General features: G+C 46.0%; 1 protein-coding gene across 1 annotated transcript in view; it reads left to right on the top strand.

Moving 5' to 3' along the window:
* Positions 1 to 25,471, top strand: part of LOC121607907 (serine/threonine-protein kinase BRSK2) — a 158,218-nt gene that overhangs the window by 130,497 nt on the left and 2,250 nt on the right. Inside the window, exons 6-18 of the mRNA XM_041938939.1 lie at positions 34 to 67; positions 179 to 247; positions 1,737 to 1,883; positions 6,137 to 6,168; positions 8,484 to 8,648; positions 9,826 to 9,923; positions 10,790 to 10,940; positions 16,840 to 16,900; positions 18,965 to 19,172; positions 19,280 to 19,328; positions 20,469 to 20,592; positions 21,750 to 21,930; positions 23,814 to 23,903. Of these exons, the coding sequence (XP_041794873.1) occupies positions 34 to 67; positions 179 to 247; positions 1,737 to 1,883; positions 6,137 to 6,168; positions 8,484 to 8,648; positions 9,826 to 9,923; positions 10,790 to 10,940; positions 16,840 to 16,900; positions 18,965 to 19,172; positions 19,280 to 19,328; positions 20,469 to 20,592; positions 21,750 to 21,930; positions 23,814 to 23,903 (1,409 nt within the window). The remainder of the gene's footprint in view (positions 1 to 33; positions 68 to 178; positions 248 to 1,736; positions 1,884 to 6,136; positions 6,169 to 8,483; positions 8,649 to 9,825; positions 9,924 to 10,789; positions 10,941 to 16,839; positions 16,901 to 18,964; positions 19,173 to 19,279; positions 19,329 to 20,468; positions 20,593 to 21,749; positions 21,931 to 23,813; positions 23,904 to 25,471) is intronic.

Genomic DNA, 25,471 nt, shown 5'->3' with positions numbered 1-25,471 from the left:
TGTTTGCACCTCTTGTTTCTGTTTTCCCAACAGATCTCCACACTACGCCTGTCCAGAGGTCATCAGGGTTAGTCATTTTCCACTGCTGCATGTTCTGGCTCCACTAGCTTCTTTTTCAAAGTCTTATTTTAACCAGCACTCTGCGCTAACCCGCTAACAAACACTGTCTCATCCTTAGGGAGAGAAGTATGACGGGAGGAAAGCGGACGTCTGGAGCTGTGGGGTCATTCTTTTTGCCCTGTTGGTGGTGAGTGTCAGCTTCCTCTTTACTAACTGACGCTGAGTGGACTGACGTACAGTTTAAAATCCCCCAGAGAAGTATCATACACTTTAACCACAAAGTGTTGCCTTCCCACATGTCTCGCCTTTGTGCCAGCTGTAATGGATCAAAAGCAGAAAGCAAGTGCACCTTGTCGCGGGACATTCGCAGCTTTGCACTCGAGGTTGACCTTAGTGGAATGAGAAGTTCTTAAAGCCGCCACAGAGGCTCAAACATGCACTCAGGTTTCAGGGACTCGAAACCTGAGAAAATCTTGACTTTTAGTAGGCCCTACTGGAAAAATGTTGCCGAAACCTCCTCAAGCTGATACTCTTGCATAATAGAAGATCAGAGAATTGAAGCATCTTTTTATTCATTATCCTGTATCCACACACAACGTTATATCCATAATCAGGTCTATTCTCCAGCTATATTATGTCTGTGGTTCCCCAGCCGTGCAGCCCTGAAGCTTTGTTTCATCAACAGCTGTACTGTAGTTCCTACACACTCCTGCTCCATGAATAATTCATGCAGCCAAACTGAAAGAAGAGAGCCTAAAATAAATACCGACGCTGACAGGGCGGCTTTTGGCCACAGGCCCTGTTTATTTATCTTTGTTTTCGCCTCTTTCTCCCTCACTCCGTGCCTCATGCGTGCGTTTGTCTGTGCACTTGTGTTAAGGACAGTATCCCTTTTGCTCTTGCGTTGCGTAAACCTGATGTTGTTTACCGCTGTCTCCATCGTGACGGCACTTCTCTCACTCCAAAACAGAAGTTTCTCCCCGTCGCAGTTTGACTGCAGATGAATACTGTCTCTCTCCTGTTTCGTCCTGCTGTCTGGCTGCGAGATAACCATTTGTCTGATTGTGGGAGACGCGCATACTCCCCAGCAGTTAGGCTGCGCTCAGATCATCTGTTACACAAGCCTCCTTTCCCTTTTTTTCCCCCCTTCTCTACCTCTCTTAATTTCTCAGCCTTTCTTTCTGTCTCTCTCAGCCTTTTCCTCTTTCTCTCCCCCTCCATCTTGTCTTCTGGTGGAGGTTGTCATTCATCAAGCAGCCACATCTGTGAGGTGTCAGCTCGCTCTGATAAATGACTCTGATGAGAGAATGCTAAATGAACGAGGTAAATGAGAAAGCTGGGTAATTATTAGAAAAACCCCGTTTTCAGCTTACCGCTGTTTATTATTTATTTTGCATGGTGGCTGAGGGCAGAATGCTCTAATTGGAGAGTTGAACGAGTTGAGAAAGCGAGTCTGTTCTTTAAGCGGCGCAGGATTAACACTCAAAATGCGCTTTCGTACCTTCTGGTGAGCCTCGTTACTCGTTCATATTCTTCGCCTTCGATCAGACGAAGGTTTATTTTCTGTTGTAATGCTGCCATTAAGAGTGCACACTATTTTTCATTCCTGCATCTACATCTTCACCACTTTCACCCCACATCCTCTCACGCTCCGCTTCTTTCCCTCGTCTCTTCAGGGCGCCCTGCCGTTTGATGACGACAACCTGAGGAATCTGCTAGAGAAGGTGAAGCTGGGAGTGTTTCACATGCCACACTTCATCCCTCCAGACTGTCAGAACCTTCTCCGTGGCATGATCGAAGTGGATGCCTCCAAAAGACTAACGGTCAGTTCAGTTCAGAGGCTACACGATAACTCACCATTATGATTATGTTCATATACTGTACTTTTATGTACTTTTGGTCTTAAGCCTTGCATCTTACTTCTAATTGAGGGAACTCTTCATGCTACAACATTCAGTGATATTTAGACAATAGCTTTTAACTGAACAGTAATAATAGTAATTTTTCAAGTTTGGTGTCAGAGAATCGCAGCAAAACCTTGCAGCCAGGATCCATAGTCTTGCAGGAAGCCTTCGCAAAAGAGTGGAGAATGCTGCAACAGTAAGGGGGATGCAACTATTTCCTAATGTCCATGGTTTGAGAAGGAACATTACACCCTTATGTGACTGACAATCATGTAGGTGTGGGTGTAATTATTACATATATCTCTAAGGGTATGTGTATAGTGTCTTCGCACCCACGTTAGCACACAAATATGTAAGTATCATAAACCTCTGCAGTGCATGTTGTTGTTCTTTAGCACTGTGCACGATGTATTTCTGTGCTACATTTTCACCTCGTTATGCACCTTTCATACAATCTCAGTGACTCAGTAAAGACGTGAGTTATATCTGCATTGAATATTTCATATTCATAGTCTGTGACTAGTAGTGTTTACTTATGATGTTGTAGAAGCAGCAAAACACATTTATAGATGTTATTTGAGAAAGCATTCACAGGAAAAAACCCAGACACATCAGGTCTTTGTTAAGAGAGGGAAAACATTATCTTGCAGATTCGCAACAAGCTGGGAAAACTTGTAATGCTCCAAGGAGAGGCCAAGATGGCAGAGATACACATTCAGACTAAAGTGGCTAATATCAACTCGACGCCGCCAAGCCAACCGTCGTCTTTTTCTTTGTGTCTTCTTTCTTCCCTCGTGTTCCGAATGTGTTTGTCTCGCCTCATCCCCAATTCTGTTTGAGTTCTTCCTCAAGTGCAGGATGCGAATTCAGGGGAGGACTGCTGTTTGTGTACTCTCCCACTGCACTCCTCAGTGTACTCATCACAGTGCCAGTCCCCTTCTACACTGCAGCTGATCACCTTGGCGAGGTGGCTGGCGGAGGGCGCGAGAACAGAGAAATGTGAAGGGCAGGCGGTCAGGATGAGAGAGAGGTCGAGATGGACAAAGGGAAATGTGAATAAGCCAGAGTTCTCAAAAAGTACATACTTTACAGCGAGATGGTGCTGCCCTTTGTTCTTGTCCTGCACTTCACTTTCAGACGACACACAGAGATACAGACGTGCCCACAAGTTGCTGTTTTCGCACACACACGCACAAAATAAAACCCCACGCACATGCTGTAGGTACACACTTTTTCCAGGTTCTTCAGGTATTTTGTGAATCAGTGCGGTAAAAAGTGTTTTGATGCACTTGCCTGTAAGCAAGTGTGGTGACACCACCCTTAAGTGGATGCTGATGCTCCATTTCTCCTTGGCTTAGCTATCGTCACAGTGTCAGAATGGATTTAACTAGCGAGAAAAAACAAACAAACAAACAAAAAAACACCGGCAGTAACGAAAAAAAGACCAGAAAGCTGCAAAGAAAGAGATGCTCATTTGCAGGAGAGTTGACAATCTGAAGGTACGGGCATGAACTTGAAAGAGCCCCCACCTCTTTGGTATGCTGTATGTACACTATATGCTTTATTTTTCTGTTCTCTCAGCTCAACAAGGACAGGTCACCCTGAAATCCCCTAGATATGTCCAGCAGCCTCCAGCTGTCCTCGACAAAGGGTTACACACGGGCCGAGCTGCTGGGAGAGAATATGCTACCTCTCTGCCCCCCCTCCCCGTGCACGAGGGCTCCAAACAGAGCTCTGGGGATGTGTTGTAACCTCGCAGAATGTCAAACAGCCCCTTTAGATTGAGCATTCTTGGAGTTTAGTGGTGTCCGCCCAGTCAGAGAGGAGGCACGTGCACCTGAGGGTGTGGATGACATCATGAGGGAACATGGTATTCTTTTGCTAAGGGATTCTTTTCATAATAATGTTGACAGTAGTTTGTTGAATCAGATTGATAGAGTAATCAGACCACATCTACTTGCTGTGTTTCAGGACTATTTCCACCTTCTGTTAATTAGGTTTTGCTTGTACATGCACATAAGTACACACAGAGAGCGAAGGCCCCGCGGAGTCAGTGTGGGAGGGCACGCACCCGGGCTTAAGGGGCTTAGACCAATAAAAAGCTTTCTTCTTCTTCATTTCCCGTCTGTGTCGTCGGGGGCCTGGAGGTGAGCAGGCCAGCCACCTCAACACAGTCATCTCATCTTCACTATTCAAATGAGCGCAGACAGCCTGGAAAGAACAGCCTCCTCGTTTTCCCTGGCTAATGAAGATGATTGGCCTGTTTATTATATTAAAGAGCAGTTCATCACAGGCAAATGATGCATTCATGGAGGCAGCACAGAAAAAGAATCAAGGTTGCGGAAAAGAAAATAAAGCAAGTGTGTGTCTGTGTGTGTGTGTGTGTGTGTGTGTGTGTGTGTGTGTGTGTGTGTGTGTGTGTGTTTGTCTCGATAAATAAGAAATTAAACTGCCCTCATTAAGAAATTATACCGTAGTTAATCATATGAATTCCTGTCCGAGAGTAGCAGTTTCTGCTACTCTGCTAAGCTAGTCCTGCTAAAACGTACCTTATAGCAGGATGACAGTTTTCTCTCCATGATTAGATATAAACAACTCAGTTTCTAACATGTTGGAGCATGCAAACAGTTTGTTCAGTTACAGAAAACAGGAGTTTTAGCTAAAGGTAGTCTTAATTAGCTGAGTGCAGTCATTGCAGTTTCAGTTTTCTAGTTCTTTACATGCTGTTTTTCCCCAAATTGCACATTTCTGTGGTACAGTCAGGTTTATACAGTAAACCACATGTCAAAAAGTCATTTTCTCAATTTTTACCAAACATGTTGTTGCTCTATTTTGGCTTTGTAGGGCAGAAAAGGTCCCCACTCCTCCACCCAGCCTGATGTCCCTGCCTGCCCTAATAAACAGCCTTTTGTTTGAGACATGCATTCCCATGCAGGCGTGCATACATTTGTGTGCACACAAGTTGCACCGAAATTACTTTATGCAGCACCTGGATGCACACTCAAACCCACACCTACCCAAACCAGCACTGCAGCAGCATTCCCCTCTTTCTGAGTGAAAGCAGTTGGAATTGGTACTGTCACATTTAGAGACTGATTGATGTGATACTGCATTTCAAACCACATCACTTTCAAGCATGCGTGCGATATCAGTCTCTTGCCTCCAGGCCTTCAATAAAAGTGGGAGAGAGTAGGTCACCCACTGGCCTCTATCTGACAGGCAGGGTGTCTCTGTCAATACCATGACCTCTGTGGAAGCAGACGAGACTCACCTAAGTCAGAAACCGCAGTCTGGCCAGCTCTGTGATTGAACTAGTGTCACATGAAGGCATTCATCAGTGCTCAAGCACAGAGGTAAATCCTCTGGGAGCATGGGAACATTGAGACGGTGATGTAGGCACATACACAGGAACCACAGCTCTCAATAAGTGATAATAATTAGAGCTGCTATGTGTATCTCCTGTGGTTCCACTACAACAGCAGGAGCAAATTAAAAAGTCCCAGCAGTGACATTGATCCTGTTTTCCTCTGTGGGCAGTTGAAACACTGCGAAGTCATTCGATCAGACATCTTCTTTTGTTGCCCTTTTGCTCAGTGTTTCTGTCTCTTTCTGCTTTTATTTTCTTGGCAAAAGATCATGCTGACAGCACGGGTGACCACAGTGTGGCCACATAAAAAAGTGTGATGACAAGAGTAGCATTGAGAGAGCGAGCGTGCGTTTGTGTGAGTACGAGAGATGGGAAGAGAATGAGAATGGGAGATTCCCTTTAGACTAGAGGGCTTGGCAGGGTCAGCAGTGTGTGTGAGGGAGATAATATTCTCTGTTTATAACTCAGCCGCATCGCCTCTCTCTCATACTCCTGCTGCACCTCTCTCTGTCGCACTCTTTCTCTCAATAAGTTTTTCCCATTGGCTGTATTAATATTTGAAGGCCTCATTATTTACTTCCACTTTTCAATCTGCCTGTATTGTCCTATTGTGTTTCCATTAAGGCAGTAAGCTCAGCTCACACTGCACCAAACACTTCTATGCACAGGCAGAAGATTGTTCTTTGCATTCATCTTCTTCCTCAGTGATTATTTTCTCAGCACCTAAAGGAGGATAAAATTCAAATCAAGTGCATCACGTTGCTTCTGTACTGACCTGCCTTTTCTTCTGTCTTGTCTTTTACAGTTAGAACAGATCCAGAAGCACACATGGTACATGTAAGTACTGGTCTTTCCTTCTTTGTACACCCTCCTCTCCTCTGCTCTCCCCTCCTCTCGTAGCCTATTCTGCAGGGGTTGTAGACCTGGTGGGGGAGCAACCACATGATAAATGGCTTTGAGTTGCAGCCCTGTACACGAGAATACATTTGAGCAGGGCATGACTCCACTCTCGGGGATGTAGGGGTAAATTGGTAGTGCATGAAAGAGGATGTGCAGCATATGGTCAAGTGAGCAGGGAGCAGGGGAGCAGGCAGGGATGTGGTGGAGGATGAACCCATCTAACCTCACTGTTCCCATCGTTTAACTTTCATAACACATTCTGAATCTTTTGATGAAATTGTGAGTTATGGACAAGCTGCAACCTCTTGGGCTCAAAAATGAAGCTGACAGGGAAGTGCCAGAAACTGCAGTTCCATGAATGGCCACTTGAGGCTGATTCCAAAGCAAGTCAATCCCCATTGACTCCCATATTATATGTTCACCTTAACTGCCTGGTACAAACGACGGTTTTGGTCTGTAATTTCCCCGTTCATGACAACTTCACTCAGGGTGAATTCTTAAATAATTCACTCATTTAAATTATGCATAATTATTATCTTGGCCGCTTTGAGTCACAGCTAGCCACTGGATTTCCGCAACCAGGCCTCATTCTCCCACCTCAGCTCCACCCCCGCTCCACCTCTTTCCCCATTTTAGTCAGGAGTTAGGCAGAGGCAGGCACTGCCAAGATGGTGACGGATTGAGCCACTGTCACTGTGCTTCACAATGGCACTCCAGGAAGCTATGGGTGACGTCACGGAGACTACGTCCATGTTTTATACAGTCTGAGTCCTGGAAGAGGTTGAGTTATGGTTTCTATCGTACGCTGAAAGATCATGCAAACAGACAGCGAGACTGACAAAAGAAACAAAGGGAGACAAGAGAAGAGCTGTCAGAGAAGACTAATGTAATGTGAGTTTTGTCAGTGAGGAAACTTGCCTGGCTGCCTGTGTCTGTGTCTGATCAAACGAATAAACATAAGAATGAATGGCTAAGGGGGCTGTGGCTATTTCCCAGAAGCTGCTCATTACTATTATTATTTTTTAATACAAATTCAAATAAGGTCATCCCCTCTTATTCTTTGTTCAGTAGGTTTGTTACTTGGTGAGCGTTCTAACAAGGTGCTCTATGGTGCTGAAAGGACAGCACCAGGCCCAGCTGTCCTCAGCAGGTTCACTGATGACGTGCATTGGACAAACATACACCCAGTTTCTAGCAGATAAGGTACACCTAGCTCAAATTAATGCATTTGGCTGTTATAGCAGACTGCATTACTTTTAGCAAGTTGGAGCTGATAAACTGGCATCTGAGTTTATTTTGAGGTAAACACATTAGGCTACTGCCTTCAGCCTTAAGTTTCATGATTTACATTTCAGGGACTTATGTTTTGTCCTCCTAAGTAAGGCGAGTCCTCACAATGTGACTGTGTAAACAGATGTATGTCCCCTCAACATGAGCATACATATATATGTGTGTGTATATATATATATATATATATATATATATATATATATATATGTGTGTGTGTGTTTGTGTGTATATATACATATATATGTATATATGTAAATATATATGTATGTATGTATGTATATATGTATATATGTATGTGTGTGTATATATGTAGTAACATTTGTAGAAATTGAAGTTGAAAGATGAACCTGTTCTTTTAAAACATGTAGATGTAGAACGTTCTAGAAATTTACTAGAAAATGGTGTCAGTGTTGGTTAGCCTTTCACTTTAAATCCCAAAGAATGCAGTCCTGATTGTGCACTCCTCAGATACAGACAGACAAAAGAAAGACAGAGAAAAATGACATAACTAGGGGAGTGACGGGAAACAGTAATGGAATAATGAAGAAACAAAGTTTGGGAAACAAGCCAGGAGGAGAGAGGGAGACGGCAGAACTTAACGCCATGACTCAGTTGTCTGTCTGCATCTTTGCAGCAGCTCTTCACCCTCTTCAGCTTATATGCAAAATGACTAAACCTGGGGAAAATACGTGACTGTGAAGGTTTCATAATGTGAACCAGCGTCATAATGAGGCAAACTTCTCGACCCAGATGTCCAAGAGTTAAACAGACTGGAACACTTCACATACTGCATATGCTGTTTACTCATTAAATCTGTAAAGCTGCAAAGTGAGATCCATAATGGCTCTATGAGCTATATGAAAAGATTTATGTTGGTGGATTCAAACTTACTTAATGAAATACCAGGGACCAAAATGGCTGACAGCGTCCTTATGTGTGATGTGATTTCTTTGCGTTCCCAGAGGGGGGAAGAACGAACCAGAGCCAGAGCAGCCCGTGCCCAGGAAGGTGACCATCCGCAGCCTGCCCTCGGCGGACGACATCGACCCAGACGTACTGGACAGCATGCACTCCCTGGGCTGCTTCAGAGACAAAAACAAACTGCTGAAAGACCTGCTCTCAGATGAGTGAGTGAATGAAGGGGCAAACGAGGGGGCAAAGAGGTGGGAGAGAGAGAAAAAAAGAGGATATGGGGAATAAAAGATGAAGCAGTGTGTTGATAAATGAAAAAATAAAAGCAGCTGAAGACGGAGAGAAGAAGCCGCGGCGGTGCGGTGGTCTGGCGACGGGAGGGATAGGTGTGCGGTGTCCATGCGCACAGACTGCCTTGGTTTTTCCCCGACTCTTATGAAATCCTGCGAGGCTGTCGCTTTAGATGTCAGAAGCTATAGATCACTTAACTGTTACCACACAGCCTTTACACCGCTCGCCGCTCCCCCCACAGCTGATCCTGGCTTGCACCGCGAACAAGCTCGTGGGTCATATTGTTTATGTTCGGCTGCTAATGTTTGTTGTGTGAGCATGCTGAGGATACTCACCCTGCAGTCTTTCAAACACATGTTTTTTCATTAACGTGGGCATTACAGATGTTTCCTTTTGCTTTGCTTTTCAAGCTCTTTCCCCTCTAGTTTACCCGGCCTTCATAATTTAGTACTAAACGAGCATTTCTCCATCACTTTCCCCTCTCCCTGTCTCTATGTTTTGCTTCCTTTCTCCTGGGAGCATCCAGTAATAGTGCTGGACTGGAGGAAAATCCGCGGTCTCTATCTCCCTTCCCCTGGTTCATTTTAGCTGAAGTTGCAGGTCCTTGTCTCTTTGCCTCCTACTGCTTTCCAATCTGTCTTTATTATGGAGGGCCAATCCCTGGGCCTTTTGCATACAGAGTATTGGCCTAAAGGCTAAAGATATTAGGCTTCCTGATTTACAGAGAAAGAAAAGGACGAACTCATAATGTTTTGATACTTTCATAAACTCACCACACTCTGCACACGGAGAAAAAATATATGCAGAATATTATATGATGGCTTAATGACCTGTAAAACTTAACTTTTGTTTTAATGACAGAAGCTATTTAGTAGCTGTTTCACAATGAACCCAAAAAGATTAAAGGACATTAATCATAGTGAGGGTTTGTGCAGTTTAATGTCTTGGTTTTGAGCTCTTGCAGATGCTGGCGTGCCTATGTACGATACCAATGCTTCACTTCTCTATAAACTTGTGTGTTTTTTGGAATGACCCAGGGTTGTTTAAAGCCCTTTCTTATGCAGAAGTCTCAGTAGTCTTTCCATTGTCTCCTCTCTGCAGTGACAACCAGGAAAAGATGATATACTTCCTGTTACTGGACCGTAAGGAAAGGTACCCCAGTCAGGAGGACCAGAACCTTCCCCCTCGCAATGAGATTGGTGAGGCTCGGACAAGCACAGATAAAGAATGTAACACAATAAAATGTGATTAAAAAGAGAAAATAAAAACAAATCAGCAAAGGCAGTGTTGCAAACTCTATTTCTGGACAATTCCAGTATGTTGGTAGTGCCTAACTTTAAATAATTGAATAGACAGCTGTTAACGCAGACAAACAGGCCAATTTAGATGGGAATAAGTTCTGTTAGAAGGTAACTCATGAGTGCTTCGAGTGTCTGAACCATTCTGCAGTGTTTTCTTCCCTGGATCAGCTCCAATCGACGAGGATTGGCTCTCCGCTAGAAAAGGCTTTTTGTTTATTGAATATAGACAAGCTTCTCAATGAAATACAGTAGCAGAAATAGAAGGTGTCAATAGGCCAAAGATTTTTATTTATTTATTTTTTTTTTAAAAAACTGTCCGCTTCGAGTGCTTCAGATCAGATAATAACACATAAAAAAAAAAGGTATTCTCCCGTTCAGCACAGATTTCCACCCACAGAAATCTGAGCCCAAACAGAGATGCTCCACTTAGACTTTTGCCAGAGTTATTTTCTGACGAGCGCAGTGCAATAGGGAGGAGTATTATGTGCAAACGTGTGAGCTGTGAGATACCGACATTTTGATGAATAGACTCCCTCTTCAGTGAATGTGGTACAGTCAATGCAGTGGCCATTAGTTCAAGGTCTGGGAGGAAACCATTACTTATTCACTATTAGTTAAAATGTCGATGTGATGGGCGCTGAACATCACTCAAACACACATATGCACACGGCGCACAAAACCGCTGGGTGTGTAGGAATACATGGATAGATGCGGAGGGGCGTCAGGTGCAGCTGCGTTGAATCTGTCTCGCTTGTTTGGCGCAGATCCTCCGAGGAAGCGGGTGGACTCTCCCATGCTGAACCGTCATGGCAAGAGGAGACCGGAGAGGAAGTCTATGGAGGTCCTGAGCGTCACAGACGGAGGCTCACCTGTACCGGCCAGGAGGGCCATCGACATGACGCAGCACGGACAGAGGTACGCACAGGGCTGAAAGGGCGAATTTTTCAAAAAATCTGTGCAATTTTGAAATGAACAGATAGATCTAGACATAGCTGCGGATGTGTGTGTGTGTTTGGGGGGGATCTCGCAGCCCAGCGGTGTGTCAGCAGGTCTTGACAGCCAGTCCGGCTCTGGGTGTCAGCTGGTTAGATTGTGGACAAACATCAACAGAGACTGACGCTCTGCTCGCTTTGTCTCCTGTCTCACTGTAGTAAATCAGTGTACAGTAAAAGCTTGGACATTCCTGACGCCAGTACAAAATGCAGCAAAGAAGAAAGGTACTCACCTGCCCCTCTCACCTGCCCCTCTCACCTCTGCCGTGCTCCGCGTCTCTCCCCCCATGCTGGGGCACGTGCGTGGCAGGAGAAAGATGCAGCGGTGCGTCCTGTGGAAGGAGTGCTTCACGAGGCTTTTTTAAATAAGCTGGAACTCATCTGATGAACGAGAGAAGCTGGGTCCAACAGAGTCAACAGCTTTTGAATGGCAGCTCCTAAAGTTTGACTTAACTCTCTTAATTAACTTAATTTTCAAACTAAGGAGGACTGCGCACTTGCAGTTCCGAGCCATAATATCTACAAACCCCTCTTTTCCGGCGTTAGCTCAATTATCTCCCCTTTTCATAATCTCAGCGCATTGATAATCACTTCTCCCATACTGTGTCCCACTTTCTCGGGATGCGGAACATTTCTGTATTTCTCTATTTTAGAAATGTTCGAGTCAGGCCAGAAGCGCACACCCACGAGGCACAGCGGACTGATTTCAAATCTATTTCCTCATCTTAACAACCAATATATCATCACAACACACATTTCTGCTCAGAGGCGGTGACATTTGTGACAGCGGGAAAGATTGAATCTGTGGGGGGTGATAACCTGATCTGCCTAATGATAGGCAGATTGGCAGAGAGCTGGGGGAAGCTTTCAGAGGTGGAGGGCATAAATGCAGAGGCAGCGAGTGCATATATTACATAGATAAAAAAACATACATATACATAGTTTTGAAGCTGAATATTCATCGAAATGGCAGAAGCATTAATAACTCCTCACCGCAGCGCTTTGCTTACAACAAAATATCAAGAGTATATTTCTGGCTTCATTTCACTTCAGACGTTTTACATCCATTTGAGCAGCTCCCACCTCCAAACGCTTCTGCTTAATTCCTCCTGTCCTCTGGTGCCTCTGAGCTTCAGTTTGAGATTCGTCTTCCTGTGTTTCATCGCCTCGACTCCGCTCCTTCATCCCTTCAGGCGATCTGAGTCTCATCTCCTCTTCATTTTAAGGTCGCTCTGACTCACATGTTTCAGTCAGGCCTGGAATCCCAAAATAGGCCAGTTTGCGATGACTTTGTCGAGCATTAATAATACTTTTCCTAAGCAGTGTCAACACCAGTTCAGACATCACACACAGCTGGATGGCGTGTATCATAAAGGGCACTGAAATTCGTCTTTTGAACCTTTATTTAAAACAGCAGCTTTAGGTTTACACCTATTACTCTCAATATTGAGAAAGCTCAACAGGTGGCAGCATGTGTTTGCATCTTTCCCACATACAACAGCATCTACGGTCATTAAAAAAGCTCCGCTGCATCTTTCCTCCATGCTACTTTAAATCAGTGTGCTTGTTCTTGCCCCTCCACCCAAATCTGTTTCAGGGGCTCCTCCCCACCCTTTCATATCTCCTCTCGCTCTTTCTGCCGTGGTCCCTTGTGTGCAGCTGACCTTCAGTCCCAAACGCCCCCCTCTGTTTGTATGGAATTGCTATGCTAATGTGGAGATGCTGCTAGTTTTCTCTCTGTCTGGCTTCCTATCAGCTGTGGTGGGTTGGAGGTGGGGGGAGTCCAATACCACAGCCCCTCCGCCTCCAAATCAAATCAGATCTCTCTATCGCTGTACGCCTCTGTTTCCCCCCACTGCAATTCAGAGCTCTTCAGCAGTGGGGGGAAAAAGATGTTGGTAACAAAGTCTCTGTGAATCTGGATTTTGTTGTGTTTTTGAACTTTTCTGCCTTTTATCGCGTCCTTGTGTGTGCTTTGTTTGATCATGTGGGCGCTAGTGTGTGTGTGTGTGTGTGTAGACGATGGTGTTGGGGAAGCACATACGTAGCAGAATAACGTCCAAAGATTTGACTGACTTTCTCTGAACCTAACCTTATCTTTCCCCGGCAGCAAACTTTTGTCGACAGCACAGAAGATTCGTAGAACTTCAGATCAGAGGGTGTCAGAGAGAGGACTGACTTTGAAACATGTGTTTTGACAGGATACATTTCCACCGCCAAATCGTGGAAAGGAGGGGGAAACGGTTTTATCTGAAATTACACGGCAAAAACGTCACTAACCTCAATCCTTATCCTGCATTTTGCCTCAGATATCTCACGTAGGCAGTCTGCGATGAACTGCCCGGGCTGTGTTTTCATACATGTGAGTGTTGACTTGAAGTGTAATTGAACAGATTTGGGGTAAATTCTGCAGCAGCCGTGTTGCAGAGAAACCCACAAGGAGACGCTCTCATGTGAATGCCCATTCCATTCTTTATATACCCAAAAGTATCTTAAAAAGACATTTAAAGCCAAATTCAAAGCGCAAGAAATCCCACTGATTTAATTTTAAATCTTAACAACATGCCAGGAGAAATGAAGGGAGGTTAATGATATGCAAATGAAATATGGAAAAGTGCTGCAGTGTGAAGAAGAGAATATCAATTGATTTTTTTTTTCTTTACAGATCTGCTCTGGTTGCTTCATGCAGTTTAAATGTGTTGGGTTACTCAGAGCAGTCTTAATAAGTCAGGCTCTCATGCTAATTATTGACTCTAATTCATTTAAGAGGCTCAAATGAGCACAAATAAAGCACCTTTAACACTGAGCTCTACAGCAGAAACTGCAGGGGTCTGCTACATTTAGAAATTTGAGGCGCCGAGCTGTGAATATTAATGCACTGAGTCCTCTGGGAGTTGTCAAGGTTCAGGAAAGGAAATGAATTTAAACAGTGTGTTGATTTATATGAATATCTACTCCATGTAGAAGGACTCCACTGGCAGGACGGAGTCGATACAGAGGAGGAACTTTCTCCACTTATCACGCCAGCAGAACAGCAGCATTGTGCTTTTGCTGTGGCAGTTTTATTTGTTCGCCGTTTGACTCCTGGCACCCTCCATTTCGTTTTGCCTCACTTTCATTTTATTTCAGTCCATGCCCTCATCCCAGAACCTCTTGTACTCGTTCCATCCCCCACGGCCCGGCATTAGACCCCCACAGGTGCGCTGGATGGGTCTCTGACACAGCTGGGGGTCACATACTGAGGACAAGGGCCCCGTTCCAAAACAGGCTTATGGGAAACGCTAGCTCGAAGACTAATGGTTAATAGAAAAACAAGAATGGGCAGCCGCACGCATGTAGAACAGGCACACATCATTGCACACACATGCATGGCTGCAAGTACTCAGTTGCTGAGGAGATATCCCTTTATGACACGAGGCAAATGCAATTTCATTAGTGGTGCTCACCAGAGGTGGCAAGGACGTTTTTACATCCTTTACTTAAGTAAAAGAAGTAGCATGGTGGAAGCGCAATATTTCTCTCTGAAATTGTACTGAAGTACAGTACTTGATTGAATGTGCTTAGTTACACTACGCCACTGGTGCTCACACTGAAATATCCTGGTTACTGTGGATGACCCACAGCCCATACAGTCAACAGTTTTCATTGAGGCTACTTTCTAACAACAAAGTAGTCCCTATTAAAAACTTCTGTGATCTGTGGATCATCCACAGGAACCAGGATATCAATTTAATTGGAAAACAGGAAATTGCAGCTGTTTTCAGGTTTTTGCATGTCATTTTTAAATGCTGTGAGGACAAATTAAATTAAATTAAATTAAATTAAAACAACAAATTAAATTCTGCTTTCTGTAATAAGGGTGAACTGACCCTTTAAAGCAAACAAGCAACATTTACACTGAATAGACATCCACATAAAACAAATGTTCAAATGTTCCTTTTGATACATGATCAATGATAAATCGTTGCTTAGTTGTGTTGCTATTCTAAATGCTAGTCTAAATAAAACATCCATCAACAATAATTCACCAAGGGCGAGCCCCTGACAGCCCACTGCTGTACGGCACAACCATCTGTAACATTAGCTTTATAGACCTGCTGGCCCAACACTAACAGATGCAGCGTGCCTCCAACAATATGCTCGTAATGGCCCGAGGACGCTGCGTTTTGGCCATGTTTAGATAAAGTGCAATTGGCTGTATGTGAACAGGCGCTGCAGTGAGTGACTGTGGTCTCGGCGGAGCGTAGGATTTACATGTAAATCATAGCAACTGTCTGGTCAGCTGCTCTCCGAAACAAGAGCCCAGAGCCAGTGTGATCTCAGCATCGCCTACTCATATGTGCAAGAGTGTGTGCGATAAATAGGCTCACAGAAGGGGCAGTGAGAGAATTACAAAAATAGCTCGAGTGTGGGTGTTCCTATATTTTCCCTCTCTCATGATAGCTGTTAGTGTTGCTTTTCTACTGTTCTGTTTGAGTCAGTGCCTCTCAGGAGAAAGATATCTGTTCCAGCATCAGGTCTTTCTTTAGCTATTTGTAAATTAAAAGGGGGCTGTGGATGATGGAACCTAAAGTAGAGCTTCTACCTTTAGAAGACTGATATGTACAGATCTTAATCAAGACTTGTTATTATGACGGCACCTGTATCACTTTCATGGCTACTAGCTGTAACCGTGTTGGTGGCCATGTATGGATGCCTCTGTGCTCCCACGGGACTGCTCCAGCATCAGGACTGAACATCAGTCTCCATTACTCCATCCCTGCCTCCCACCCTTCATTTTTCCATCCCTCCCTCATTCCTCCATCGCTCCCTCATTCCTAAATCGCTCCCTCATTCCTCCATCGCTCCCTCATTCCTAAATCGCTCCCTCATTCCTCCATCGCTCCCTCATTCCTCCATCACTCCATGAGGCCTTCCTCCACAACCTAGCGACCTGAGAACAAACACCACTTGAAGTGCTCATCTCTTCATCTTTTCAGAGAGACGAAAGATCTGTAGGCTGGGCCACATGTTCGCAAATGCATCAACGGAGAGAAAAACACAGGGAGGGAAGAAGGGGGGGTATTAATAGATTGAATGACGAAAAGGGGCAGTGTTGTGACAGTGAGCAGCTGGCATTTCCGAGTGTTGACGGGCCCTGTGTTTTTGTGTGCACGCGCGTGTGTTTCTGTGTGCACGTGTGTGTGTGTGTACACGCCTGCGTGCGTGCGCTTTTGATGGAGACAGATTGTCCTGTGATTGTTCATTTCTGAGCAGGGCTCTGCTCATAGAGGTTATTGACGGCATCTGCAGGGGAAAAGGAAGAAACATGACAAATGGCACTCAACCAAATGTCCCACTTCATTTCCCCCCTCAAGATATTTTCTACTGATCGGGCGAAAAAGGCCTAAAAGTCAACGCGTCTGGTTTGCGAGCGAGCTATAGATGGGGTGGAAAGCTAATTTGAATGCTAATCTGTGGACAGTCGCCTCTATAGATTTGCAGGAGAAGCTGCAGTCAGATCGACATATTTGAAACCGAGGTTTGAGCATAATTGGTTTGAGACTAATTGCTGGGAGTCAATGTTAGTAATGTCTGTTGCAGCGTTGTAATGCTTTCACCCTCTCCCTGTGAATAGGTGTGTTTGCAAAGGGCTGGATAGCAACCACTGTGCTTAGTATGATGGTAACATACGCTGTAGTGCTTTCTAACTGTGTGCAACATGTAACCTCCACGCTCTCACCTCCACCTGTGTTTACTGAAACATGTAACAGGTTCACATGTTGATCCCTCGAATTATCTCTGCCCCTGTGCGTGTGTGTTCTTGCGTGTTTGTGGCACAGGTCGCGGTCTATTAGTGGAGCCTCCTCCGGCCTTTCCACCAGCCCCCTCAGCAGCCCACGGGTAAGTCACGACCCTCTGTGCACTTCCAAACACACGCACACACCACATGCACCTCTTGACCCCGTTCTCAGGTATCTAGTTGTTCGCCTTCAGGGATAACAACCATCCGACTGCTGCTGATCCTGTCTTATTGCTGCCATCTTATCGCTGTTTATGTCCGCTAGAGTAAATAAAGACAGTAGCTACAGCTACATCGCTGCGGCTTCTGACCTTTAACAAAGCTCAGTACGCTATGAAACAATACCACTGCATCTCTCTGCACATGCAGTATTCTCCTACTGTTCCACTTTATCATCAGTCTGAGATACAATGTTTCCACCCCTTAAATTTGAATCCACGCTTCACATCCACCTTTGCCTTTTGAGGAAGCAGGGATCCACTATGATGGACTCTTCATATCCGGTGTTAGATCTGACTTTACATGAGTCATGGCTGTGTCCGTGCAGTTGGATCTATCTGTAAAACATACTGATGAACTTACACAGAGGATGTGACAGCACAGCAAACTTTCTCCTCCCCTAAAGCCTCTTCTCTCTCCACCCTTTCCGCTTATTATCCCTCTCTCTGTTTTCTGTGGCCCGAGCTCTGTGAAAATCCAGCTCAGGGAATGCTTCAGAAAATCCCACTTTTCTTGCTCAGAGCTGGGGGGCTTGTAGTAAACTTTTCCAGCTGACTAACCTGAGAAGGCTCGAGATTAGCCAGGATCCTAAGACGAGCTCCTCGCGCCACACAGGTTCTTTCGGGCTCATCTGAAAGGGAAATTGATTTCTCAGACCGACCCAAAGCCTGGATTGTGCGCACAGCAAGAGGCTCTGCGAGGGGTTATTTTCTCAGATTTGTGTCCGGAAAAAGGGGAGGCGGCCGAGGAAAGGAGTTTATCTGTGCACCGTCGTGGCTGCAATTTCAGCATTACAAATGACACAGATCAATAAACCTATCTGGGAACTGGAAATTTAAAAGCAGAGATGCGCCATAATGGTGTTCCTCTTGTTACTGAGACGGCCCAAATTGTCCTCACAGCTGGCCGTCTGTCTCTCACACCTGGCTGTGCCTGCTTGCTCGTCTCTAGCTGGCAGAGCGCTGCATGTTTTATTCAAGAAGTCCATCCTTTTTGTTTTGTTTGGCCTGTTTTTTTTAAATTGTGTGCATTGCTGGCTGTTTTTGTTGTTCCCGTTTCATTTTTGTTTTGTTTTGACATGAGTCACTGAATGCTCTAACTGCATGTTTTCTTTTCTTTTCTGTCTTTCTGTTTTTGCGATGCCTCCTCCATCTCTCCCGTGTATGCACACATCTCACCTGCCTCTGTACTCTTTGGCTATCCTCTGCTTCTGGCTGTGTGTGTTTGATCTGCCACACGTTTTCCCCGCTTTTTCTGCATGTTTGTTCCTGCATGCGTCCCCGCGTGTTTTTCCTTGTTTTCCTCTCCTCCTCCACCTGCTCTGGCTCTCGGCTGTATTTCGCCGCGTGTCCTCACTCTGTGTCCTCTAACTCCAGCCTGTCCGAAAGTTCTGCGTGCCGCCTCAGTCTCCGGACTTGTCGCAGTCCCCTAACACGAGCCCCTGCCCGTCCCCTGAGCCCGTCCCCAATCGTACAGGCCCCCGCATCTCCACCCCCAACTCCCTGGCGCCAAACAGCGAGCCTCTGCCGGCAGCGCTCAACAAGACGCAGACACTCCCCGCCAAGCCCAAAGTTGTCCCCAAGCCCCTCCAAGCCACACGATCCAACCCGCTTCCCGAAACCTCCCCAGACCCAGCATCTGCAGCCAAATCAGAGTCCTCCGCTCCTTGCCAGCCCCCATCGCATCCTCCCTCTGCCTCTGTGCCCCCCACCCCGACTTCTCCGTCCTGCCAGTCCTCCCCCTTCTCCCCGTCCCCCAGCCCCAGTGCTTCCATCCCAAACAGCCCCCAGGTACGGCGCTCCCATTTCGCCGCCAACCCCCAGCTCTCTGTGCCCTTCAGCCCAGTGGTGCCCCTGTCGCCCATCCGGCTGCACCACTTTCACCCCGTGGCGCCGGTGCCTTCGTCGTTCACTGACCACCCACCCAAATCTATCCCCCTCATACAGGTCACCCCTCACCCCTCCCCACGAGGCAGCCCCCTCCCCACCCCAAAGGGCACCCCAGTGCACACTCCCAAGGACAGCCCGGCTGGCACCCCGACGCCAACGCCGCCCCCCAGCCCTTCTATCGGAGGCATGCCTTGGAGGACGCGCCTCAACTCCATCAAGAACAGCTTCCTGGGCTCGCCTCGCTTCCACCGCAGGAAACTCCAAGGTACTGACGCTGCAGCAGATGAAAGATGATTTTTATGGTAAACACTGAATATCTTATCTTTCTCTGAGCCGTCCACCTTTGTCTGACCTTTGACCCTGCCCCCACAGTCCCCACACAAGAGGAGATGTCCAGCCTCACACCAGAGTCTTCCCCAGAGTGAGTAGATGCTGCACTTTTCGAAGCCACCACCACCATCATAACTATGCATAACCCGTCAGCCCCTCAGTTATTGGCTCAAACGGGCTCGCTCTCGATAGCGTGATGTTTTGGAAAGTATTACATCCATGAATGTTTGATTTTAACCTGCTGAGTTCCCTGTAATGGCCTCAGGCCTGGTCTGGGATGGAGAAGCAGCACCGTAGCGGGAGGTAGTGGGTTGGTTATGAGGGAGGGAAGGTAGCCTATGTGATGTTGCTGAGCTCCCAGGGGCCTGATAACTCAAGGTTGGCCTAGATATGCCTGTTTGGTTGGCTGACTGTCTGGCTCGGCCATCTCCATCTGGCTGAGAAGAACATTCTGGCTGGAAGGAGCTGGAGAGTTGGCTGGAAAAGATCTTCTCTTAGCTGGGTTGAGCTCGATGACAGGCATACGCAGTCACACACCAGCTCCGACCAGCTTCACACTGCACAACAGTGCACACCTTAATGTCTCTGTCTGACATGTCTATTAACATGATCTAAGTCTGTATTCATATTTGAATCATAAGTATTTATTTATATTTAAGGAGGAAATTGTAGATTGTTTCTGTTTTTGCTGAAGTTTGAGTCTTGCAAATCCATCAACATTTTCAAGAACCTCATGAAATATTAATATGCCAGAAAACAGGAGTCCATATGGCTTATTAGTGGGTGCAGGTACACCTGGGCTGAGGCCAGTAGTGAATTCATCTACCTCTGCCCCTTCTGGACCTACAGTTCTGTTCACAGAGAGGCTCAATTATCTCTCTCTCTCACACACACACACACTCTCTCTCCCTCTCTCTCTTTCACACACACACACACACGCACACACACATTCACAAATACCCAGTTGCACAGAGGGTGAAAGTCAGAAAACTTCTCCTCTGCACAGTTTTAGCTCATTTCCCTTCAGGTATCCTCTGTTTCCTCCTTTTCATTTCCCCAGAGCAGCAGAGAGGGATGGATAGATGGATGGGTGGGTGGGTGGGTGGGTGGGTGGATGGATGGGTCTGTTAAAACAAGGAAGTAAGGCTGGTGGAAGGAAGACAAACTCTCTGTAGTAGGAACACACAGCAATAAACAGTATAAGCTTACAGCTTCTTGTCTTTCCCCACAGACTTGCCAAAAAATCCTGGTTTGGTAACTTCATCAACCTGGAAAAAGAGGAGCAGATCTTCATCGTCATCAAAGACAAGCCTCTCAGCTCCATCAAGGCGGACATCGTTCAAGCCTTCCTCTCGGTACGCACTCGGCTTTCCTTCTGTGCCTTTCCTAAACCTCTCTGCCATCTGATCCCAGCCCCCTGTGCCCAGACGTCTCCCTGCTCACCCGGACGTGTGTTCATGCAGCAGTATTACCCGAGTATCTGCTGTGTGATGCAGGACCTTGCCTTTTCTCACAGCATTGGTGATTGGCTGTGGTATGAGGCAGCCTCTCTCCAAGTGTTTGCTAACATGCTGCTGATTTATGTAGCAATTCAGTAAACTGCTTGTGTTCAGCGCTTCTATTTTCTCTCTGACTGCAGACTCACTTGAGGTCAATAGAAAATCAACAGAGTGCACTGATCATTAGCATATAGATGCTTTGCCCTCAATACCTTGTATTGAGCACATGTGTGTGCGTGCGTATTTAGATGTGTAGCGCAAGAAATTGAGAAATAGTGTAAAGATTGAATCTGTGTGCATGGTGTGTTTATGATAGTGTGAATGTACAAACACATGCAGGAACGCAGGCAACATCAGGGCTCCTCAGCCAACGCGGTGGAATCTGTATCTACAAACATTCAGCAGTGGTAGTTGATATTCAGGGTACATAATTGAACACAACCTATCCTCACCCCAGTTAGATTTAACAAAGTCTAAGTAAATGCAAACTCTGCCAGTGCAGGTCAATGTCAAATCTGTTTCCCCATCCCTGTAGGTAGCTATTTTCTCCTCTGGGTTATGCTGGCTGGTATTCCAGACAGGAGATTGGCACCTGAATCAGTGGAATTATACCTCTCAGCACACTCACATTAATGGAATGTCAAACCCTCTCCAGCACTATAGTGAAACGTGACTATTTCAGAGCTCACCTGTTCATTGGGCATACAAATTCATTTTAGGTGGGAGAGTGCAATGTTGTTGGATGACTCAAGATTACATTAGCTTAAGTCTCCCTGGCATGCATGGCTACTCCCCGAGGCATTAATCTCCTTAGAGTTTCAACTGTGGCTCGGTAGTATGTGGAGGGTATTTTAATGAGGGTTTATTCACCTTGTCATTCGCAACGTGTGGGAGAAAAATTAAACATCAATGCTCCCAATGTATAATCCCATTACTTGCCTCTTTTTACCACTTAGTTTTATTCATATCTTTGCTTCTTTGTCCATTTTTCCTCTTCTTTTTTATTCTCCCAGATCCCCAGCCTGAGCCACAGCGTGATCTCTCAGACCAGTTTCCGAGCAGAGTACAAGTCCACAGCGGGCCCCACAGTCTTCCAGAAGCCAGTCAAATTCCAGGTGGACATCACCTACACGGAGAGCACAGCCGCCACCAAGGAGAACGGCATCTACTCTGTCACCTTCACCCTGCTCTCAGGTCAGGGGGCGTCAAGATATGAACCGCCTTCTTGTTTCTTGCTTATCCTGCATGCATTGGGCCTACTGTACAGTCCAGCTGCAGACCCCAGCACTGTGAGCCAGTGGAAGGAGACATAATGTACACACTTTCTTTTCTGCCATGAAAGTATAATTTCAAATAGGCCTACTTTATTTATTTTATTAGCATTGTTGGAAAAAATAGAGTAGAATCCAACTTAATGCGAAATTAAACGTCAATCATTAGTCAGCCAATGCCGTTAAAGATGATCTTGTTGTACTGGTGATTTTGTTTTTGTTAACTAAGCAACCATTTATGTATTTCATGCATGTGTTGTGAAGCCACTATGAGTTTAGAAGACACAATTCACTGAAATCAAACACTTTATGTAACATCAGGGAGGTTGTATTTTTGTTGGTTAGCACGGTTTCTTTCACACTTAGCTCGCTACAATATTTAGCTTTTTATTTCTTCACAAAAACATAAATTTAACATTACACTTAACGTTACATAGAGTCTTGAGCAGAGAAATGTGACCATGTGACCAAAAAAACACCCATGTACTGTAAGTGATACACGCACATCTGTGGACCCTGGAGGATGTGACACACCTCATGCCTCGGGACCCTGCTCTCTTCCCATTGGTTCCTTTATCAGAGGACTTGCAGACACACAGAAGGAACACCACACCAAACATGGGCAACATGCAGCAGAATCTAAAATCCACAGAATCTAAAAGGTTGAGTTGACCTACATCCAGCATCCTCGCTTTAATGAATTTCATTTATACAATGAAGAATAGCCAAATATCGCTTCCATGAGGCTGTTCTCAGCAGACAGATCACAGCCGATGAACTCAGCGAAGTTCAAACTGCATGCAAGGCTTATATGTTCATTCTAATGTTGATTAACATAATGGCGTTCTTTTGCCTTAATCATTATTGATACCACCAAATAATACAAAACCCAAAGGTTTATGCATGTTTCTCCTGGTTGTTATGCATTTTGACTGAAGCTGAAGTTGCACCTTAAAAACAAGTGCCCCTCCCAGGATTCTGTGATATCGCTCTTCTGTTCTGATAGAAAAAGTGTAGTTTTCGGGAAAAATATGAATCCCTACTGCTGTGAGACAGATTACAGAGCTGCATACGGTGTTATGCAATCTTGAATAGTTGGTCATCTCATCAGGCTCACAGAGGTCTCACGTAATTCAAGTCACTTTGACAAGTGTGGAGAGGCATCACCCACGTGTGGAGTGGGACGCCGTCACACTTCAAAGTGACGAAATGAGGCTGCGTTTGTGCCGTCTCCTGCCAACAAATAAACCCGTTTCCAGAGGTGGGTGTTCTCAAACTCGCTGCCAGAATGAATGGCTGCCTGAGGATTTTCAAAGTTTTTCCAATCCTGAATGCTTGATAAGATTTTCTCCAAACCTCCCTGAGCGTAACAAGATGAGGTCTGTCTATGCAAGATTACATACTATGCAATCATGCGTGCATGCTTAGTCTTGCAGAAACACATGCGTGCTCTCTCTCTCTCTGTCTCACACAGAAACTTACAGTCACACATGCACACACACTCTGAAGTGGGGGGCACCCATTTGAGCTGAATGGAGTATAATAGTGGCTGTTTGGAGCCTGCTGGTTCTTCCATGTCACTGACCATGTAGCAGGAGCTTACAGTGGCGCTCCTCTCTGGCCTTCATTTATCATCTTGGGCTCTCTGCAGCTTTTCCAGCTCACATTGCACAGCATGCACCTCTTCTCCTCTCCTCATCTTCACCCCTTCCCCACTCTTAATGGTTCCATCTGCATATTTTCTACACTCGGCCTGTCTGATGCAGCTGATCATGACAATGTGGGCTTTCTTGTGCCTGTGTTTAGGACCAAGCCGGCGTTTTAAGCGAGTAGTGGAGACGATTCAGAGCCAGTTGTTAAGCACACATGACCAGCCTGGGGTCCAACAGCTGTCTGGTGAGTAAGAACTCCTCCTTACCAACAAAAAAAACTTTTCCAAACCCTCTTCACCCTTACCCCCCACCGCCTCATCCGTCCATCCCTCCCCCCTGACGACCCACCCTCACCACTGAAGCTAAGCTAAGTCCTGCCCTCCTCTTCCCCTGTGCTTGAAATCCCCGAGCGCCTCTCTCTGCTTCTCCAACACGGCTTCCATTGCATGCCCGCGCCTCGCTGCCTCCAAAGGATGGGAGTTGCTCTCAAGCACCGACGGCGGGTCAAATGTTGTCTCGTTGCCCTGGCAGTGAGGATTAGAGTAGAGGTAGGGCGAGCTGCTCTGCATTCTGTTACTCCTACTTCCAAGACTGATTGTCGGCGCTCGTTACCATGGCAACACCGCTGCACCTCAACGCACTCCCACAATGCACTGCACTGCACTGCCACACACCGCACCTGACAAGCGCCCCCCTCTCTTGTACAACAAGAAGCCCTCCCCCTGCTGTCCCCAGTCCACCAGAAAGGCATCTGACGGGCAGCCTTCATCACCCCCTAACCGTTCACCTGTGAACTTTGTGACGTTATCCCGTCTCGTCATTAGTCGCAGGGCTGGTGCTGGGCCTGGACCTGTGTAAAAAGCCTCTTCTCTCCCTAATGCGGCTTCATCCTCTTCACTCAACCCGCAGCCTGGATGATGAAAATAAAGATAAGAGAGAAACAGGGATCCGATCCCTCCCCTTAGCATGTCCTTCCATGTGAACCACTGCTCTGTTTGTGTGCGTCTCAGTCGCCATCCTCTTGACAACAGCTCCACCTGCTGGTCAGATAGGGAAACACCGCCAACCTGTGATGCACCGTTTCAGGAGGAGGCGTGCTGCTTTCTTTGGACGTCAGTTCCATCCCATCCACAAATCGTACTCTGTGTGTTGGTGTCTTTCTTTATCCTTTCAACCCCATTTCCATTTCCACGTTGGACACAGGTTGGTCCTTGTTACTCGGCTGTAAGTTACACGTGTGAGCTGAATCTTTGCTCTGTGGCTTTTGCGCAGTGTTACCCTCTACGACACCCACAAGCGAACAGCAGTCACCACAGCTGTTGTGATATTTAACAGTCTGTTATCACTGCCGTGCCTCAGTAAGTTTACCAATTACTTCTGATCTTTTATATTATTGCAGAGTTAATTAACAGGCTGAGGTGTGAGGAGGGTGAAATTAGAATAAATGGCAGCAAGGATGCCATTGTAAGTAAAATTCAGTCCTGTGTATTCCTCTGTAGCCACCAACAGAGCTGCTGCACTTAGAGTCAGTGCCAGTTGTTTTTGGTCAGTCTAAATAAATTTCTTGTCTTTACAGGAGTAGAGCATCTCACACTGCAATATGGGTCTTAGAGCAGGTCAGTGTGTGCTGAGCAGTTGAAAGCATTGTTCGACTCTTCCGCCTCCCTCTTTGCTTTGACCTCCTAACACACCTTTGGTGCCACCTGATCGCAGGGCCTTTGAAAAACTGCCAGTGGCTGTAATTAAGAATAGAAATGGCTTTGCATACCAATGTGTGTCAGACAAAAGGCTTCATCAAGTCGTGGTCATTGT

This window comes from Chelmon rostratus, chromosome 6, assembly GCF_017976325.1.
Source record: "Chelmon rostratus isolate fCheRos1 chromosome 6, fCheRos1.pri, whole genome shotgun sequence".
NCBI classification, from domain to species: domain Eukaryota; kingdom Metazoa; phylum Chordata; class Actinopteri; order Chaetodontiformes; family Chaetodontidae; genus Chelmon; species Chelmon rostratus.
Note: the sequence above shows the minus strand (reverse complement) of the source record. Positions and strands in the feature narration are given on the sequence as shown.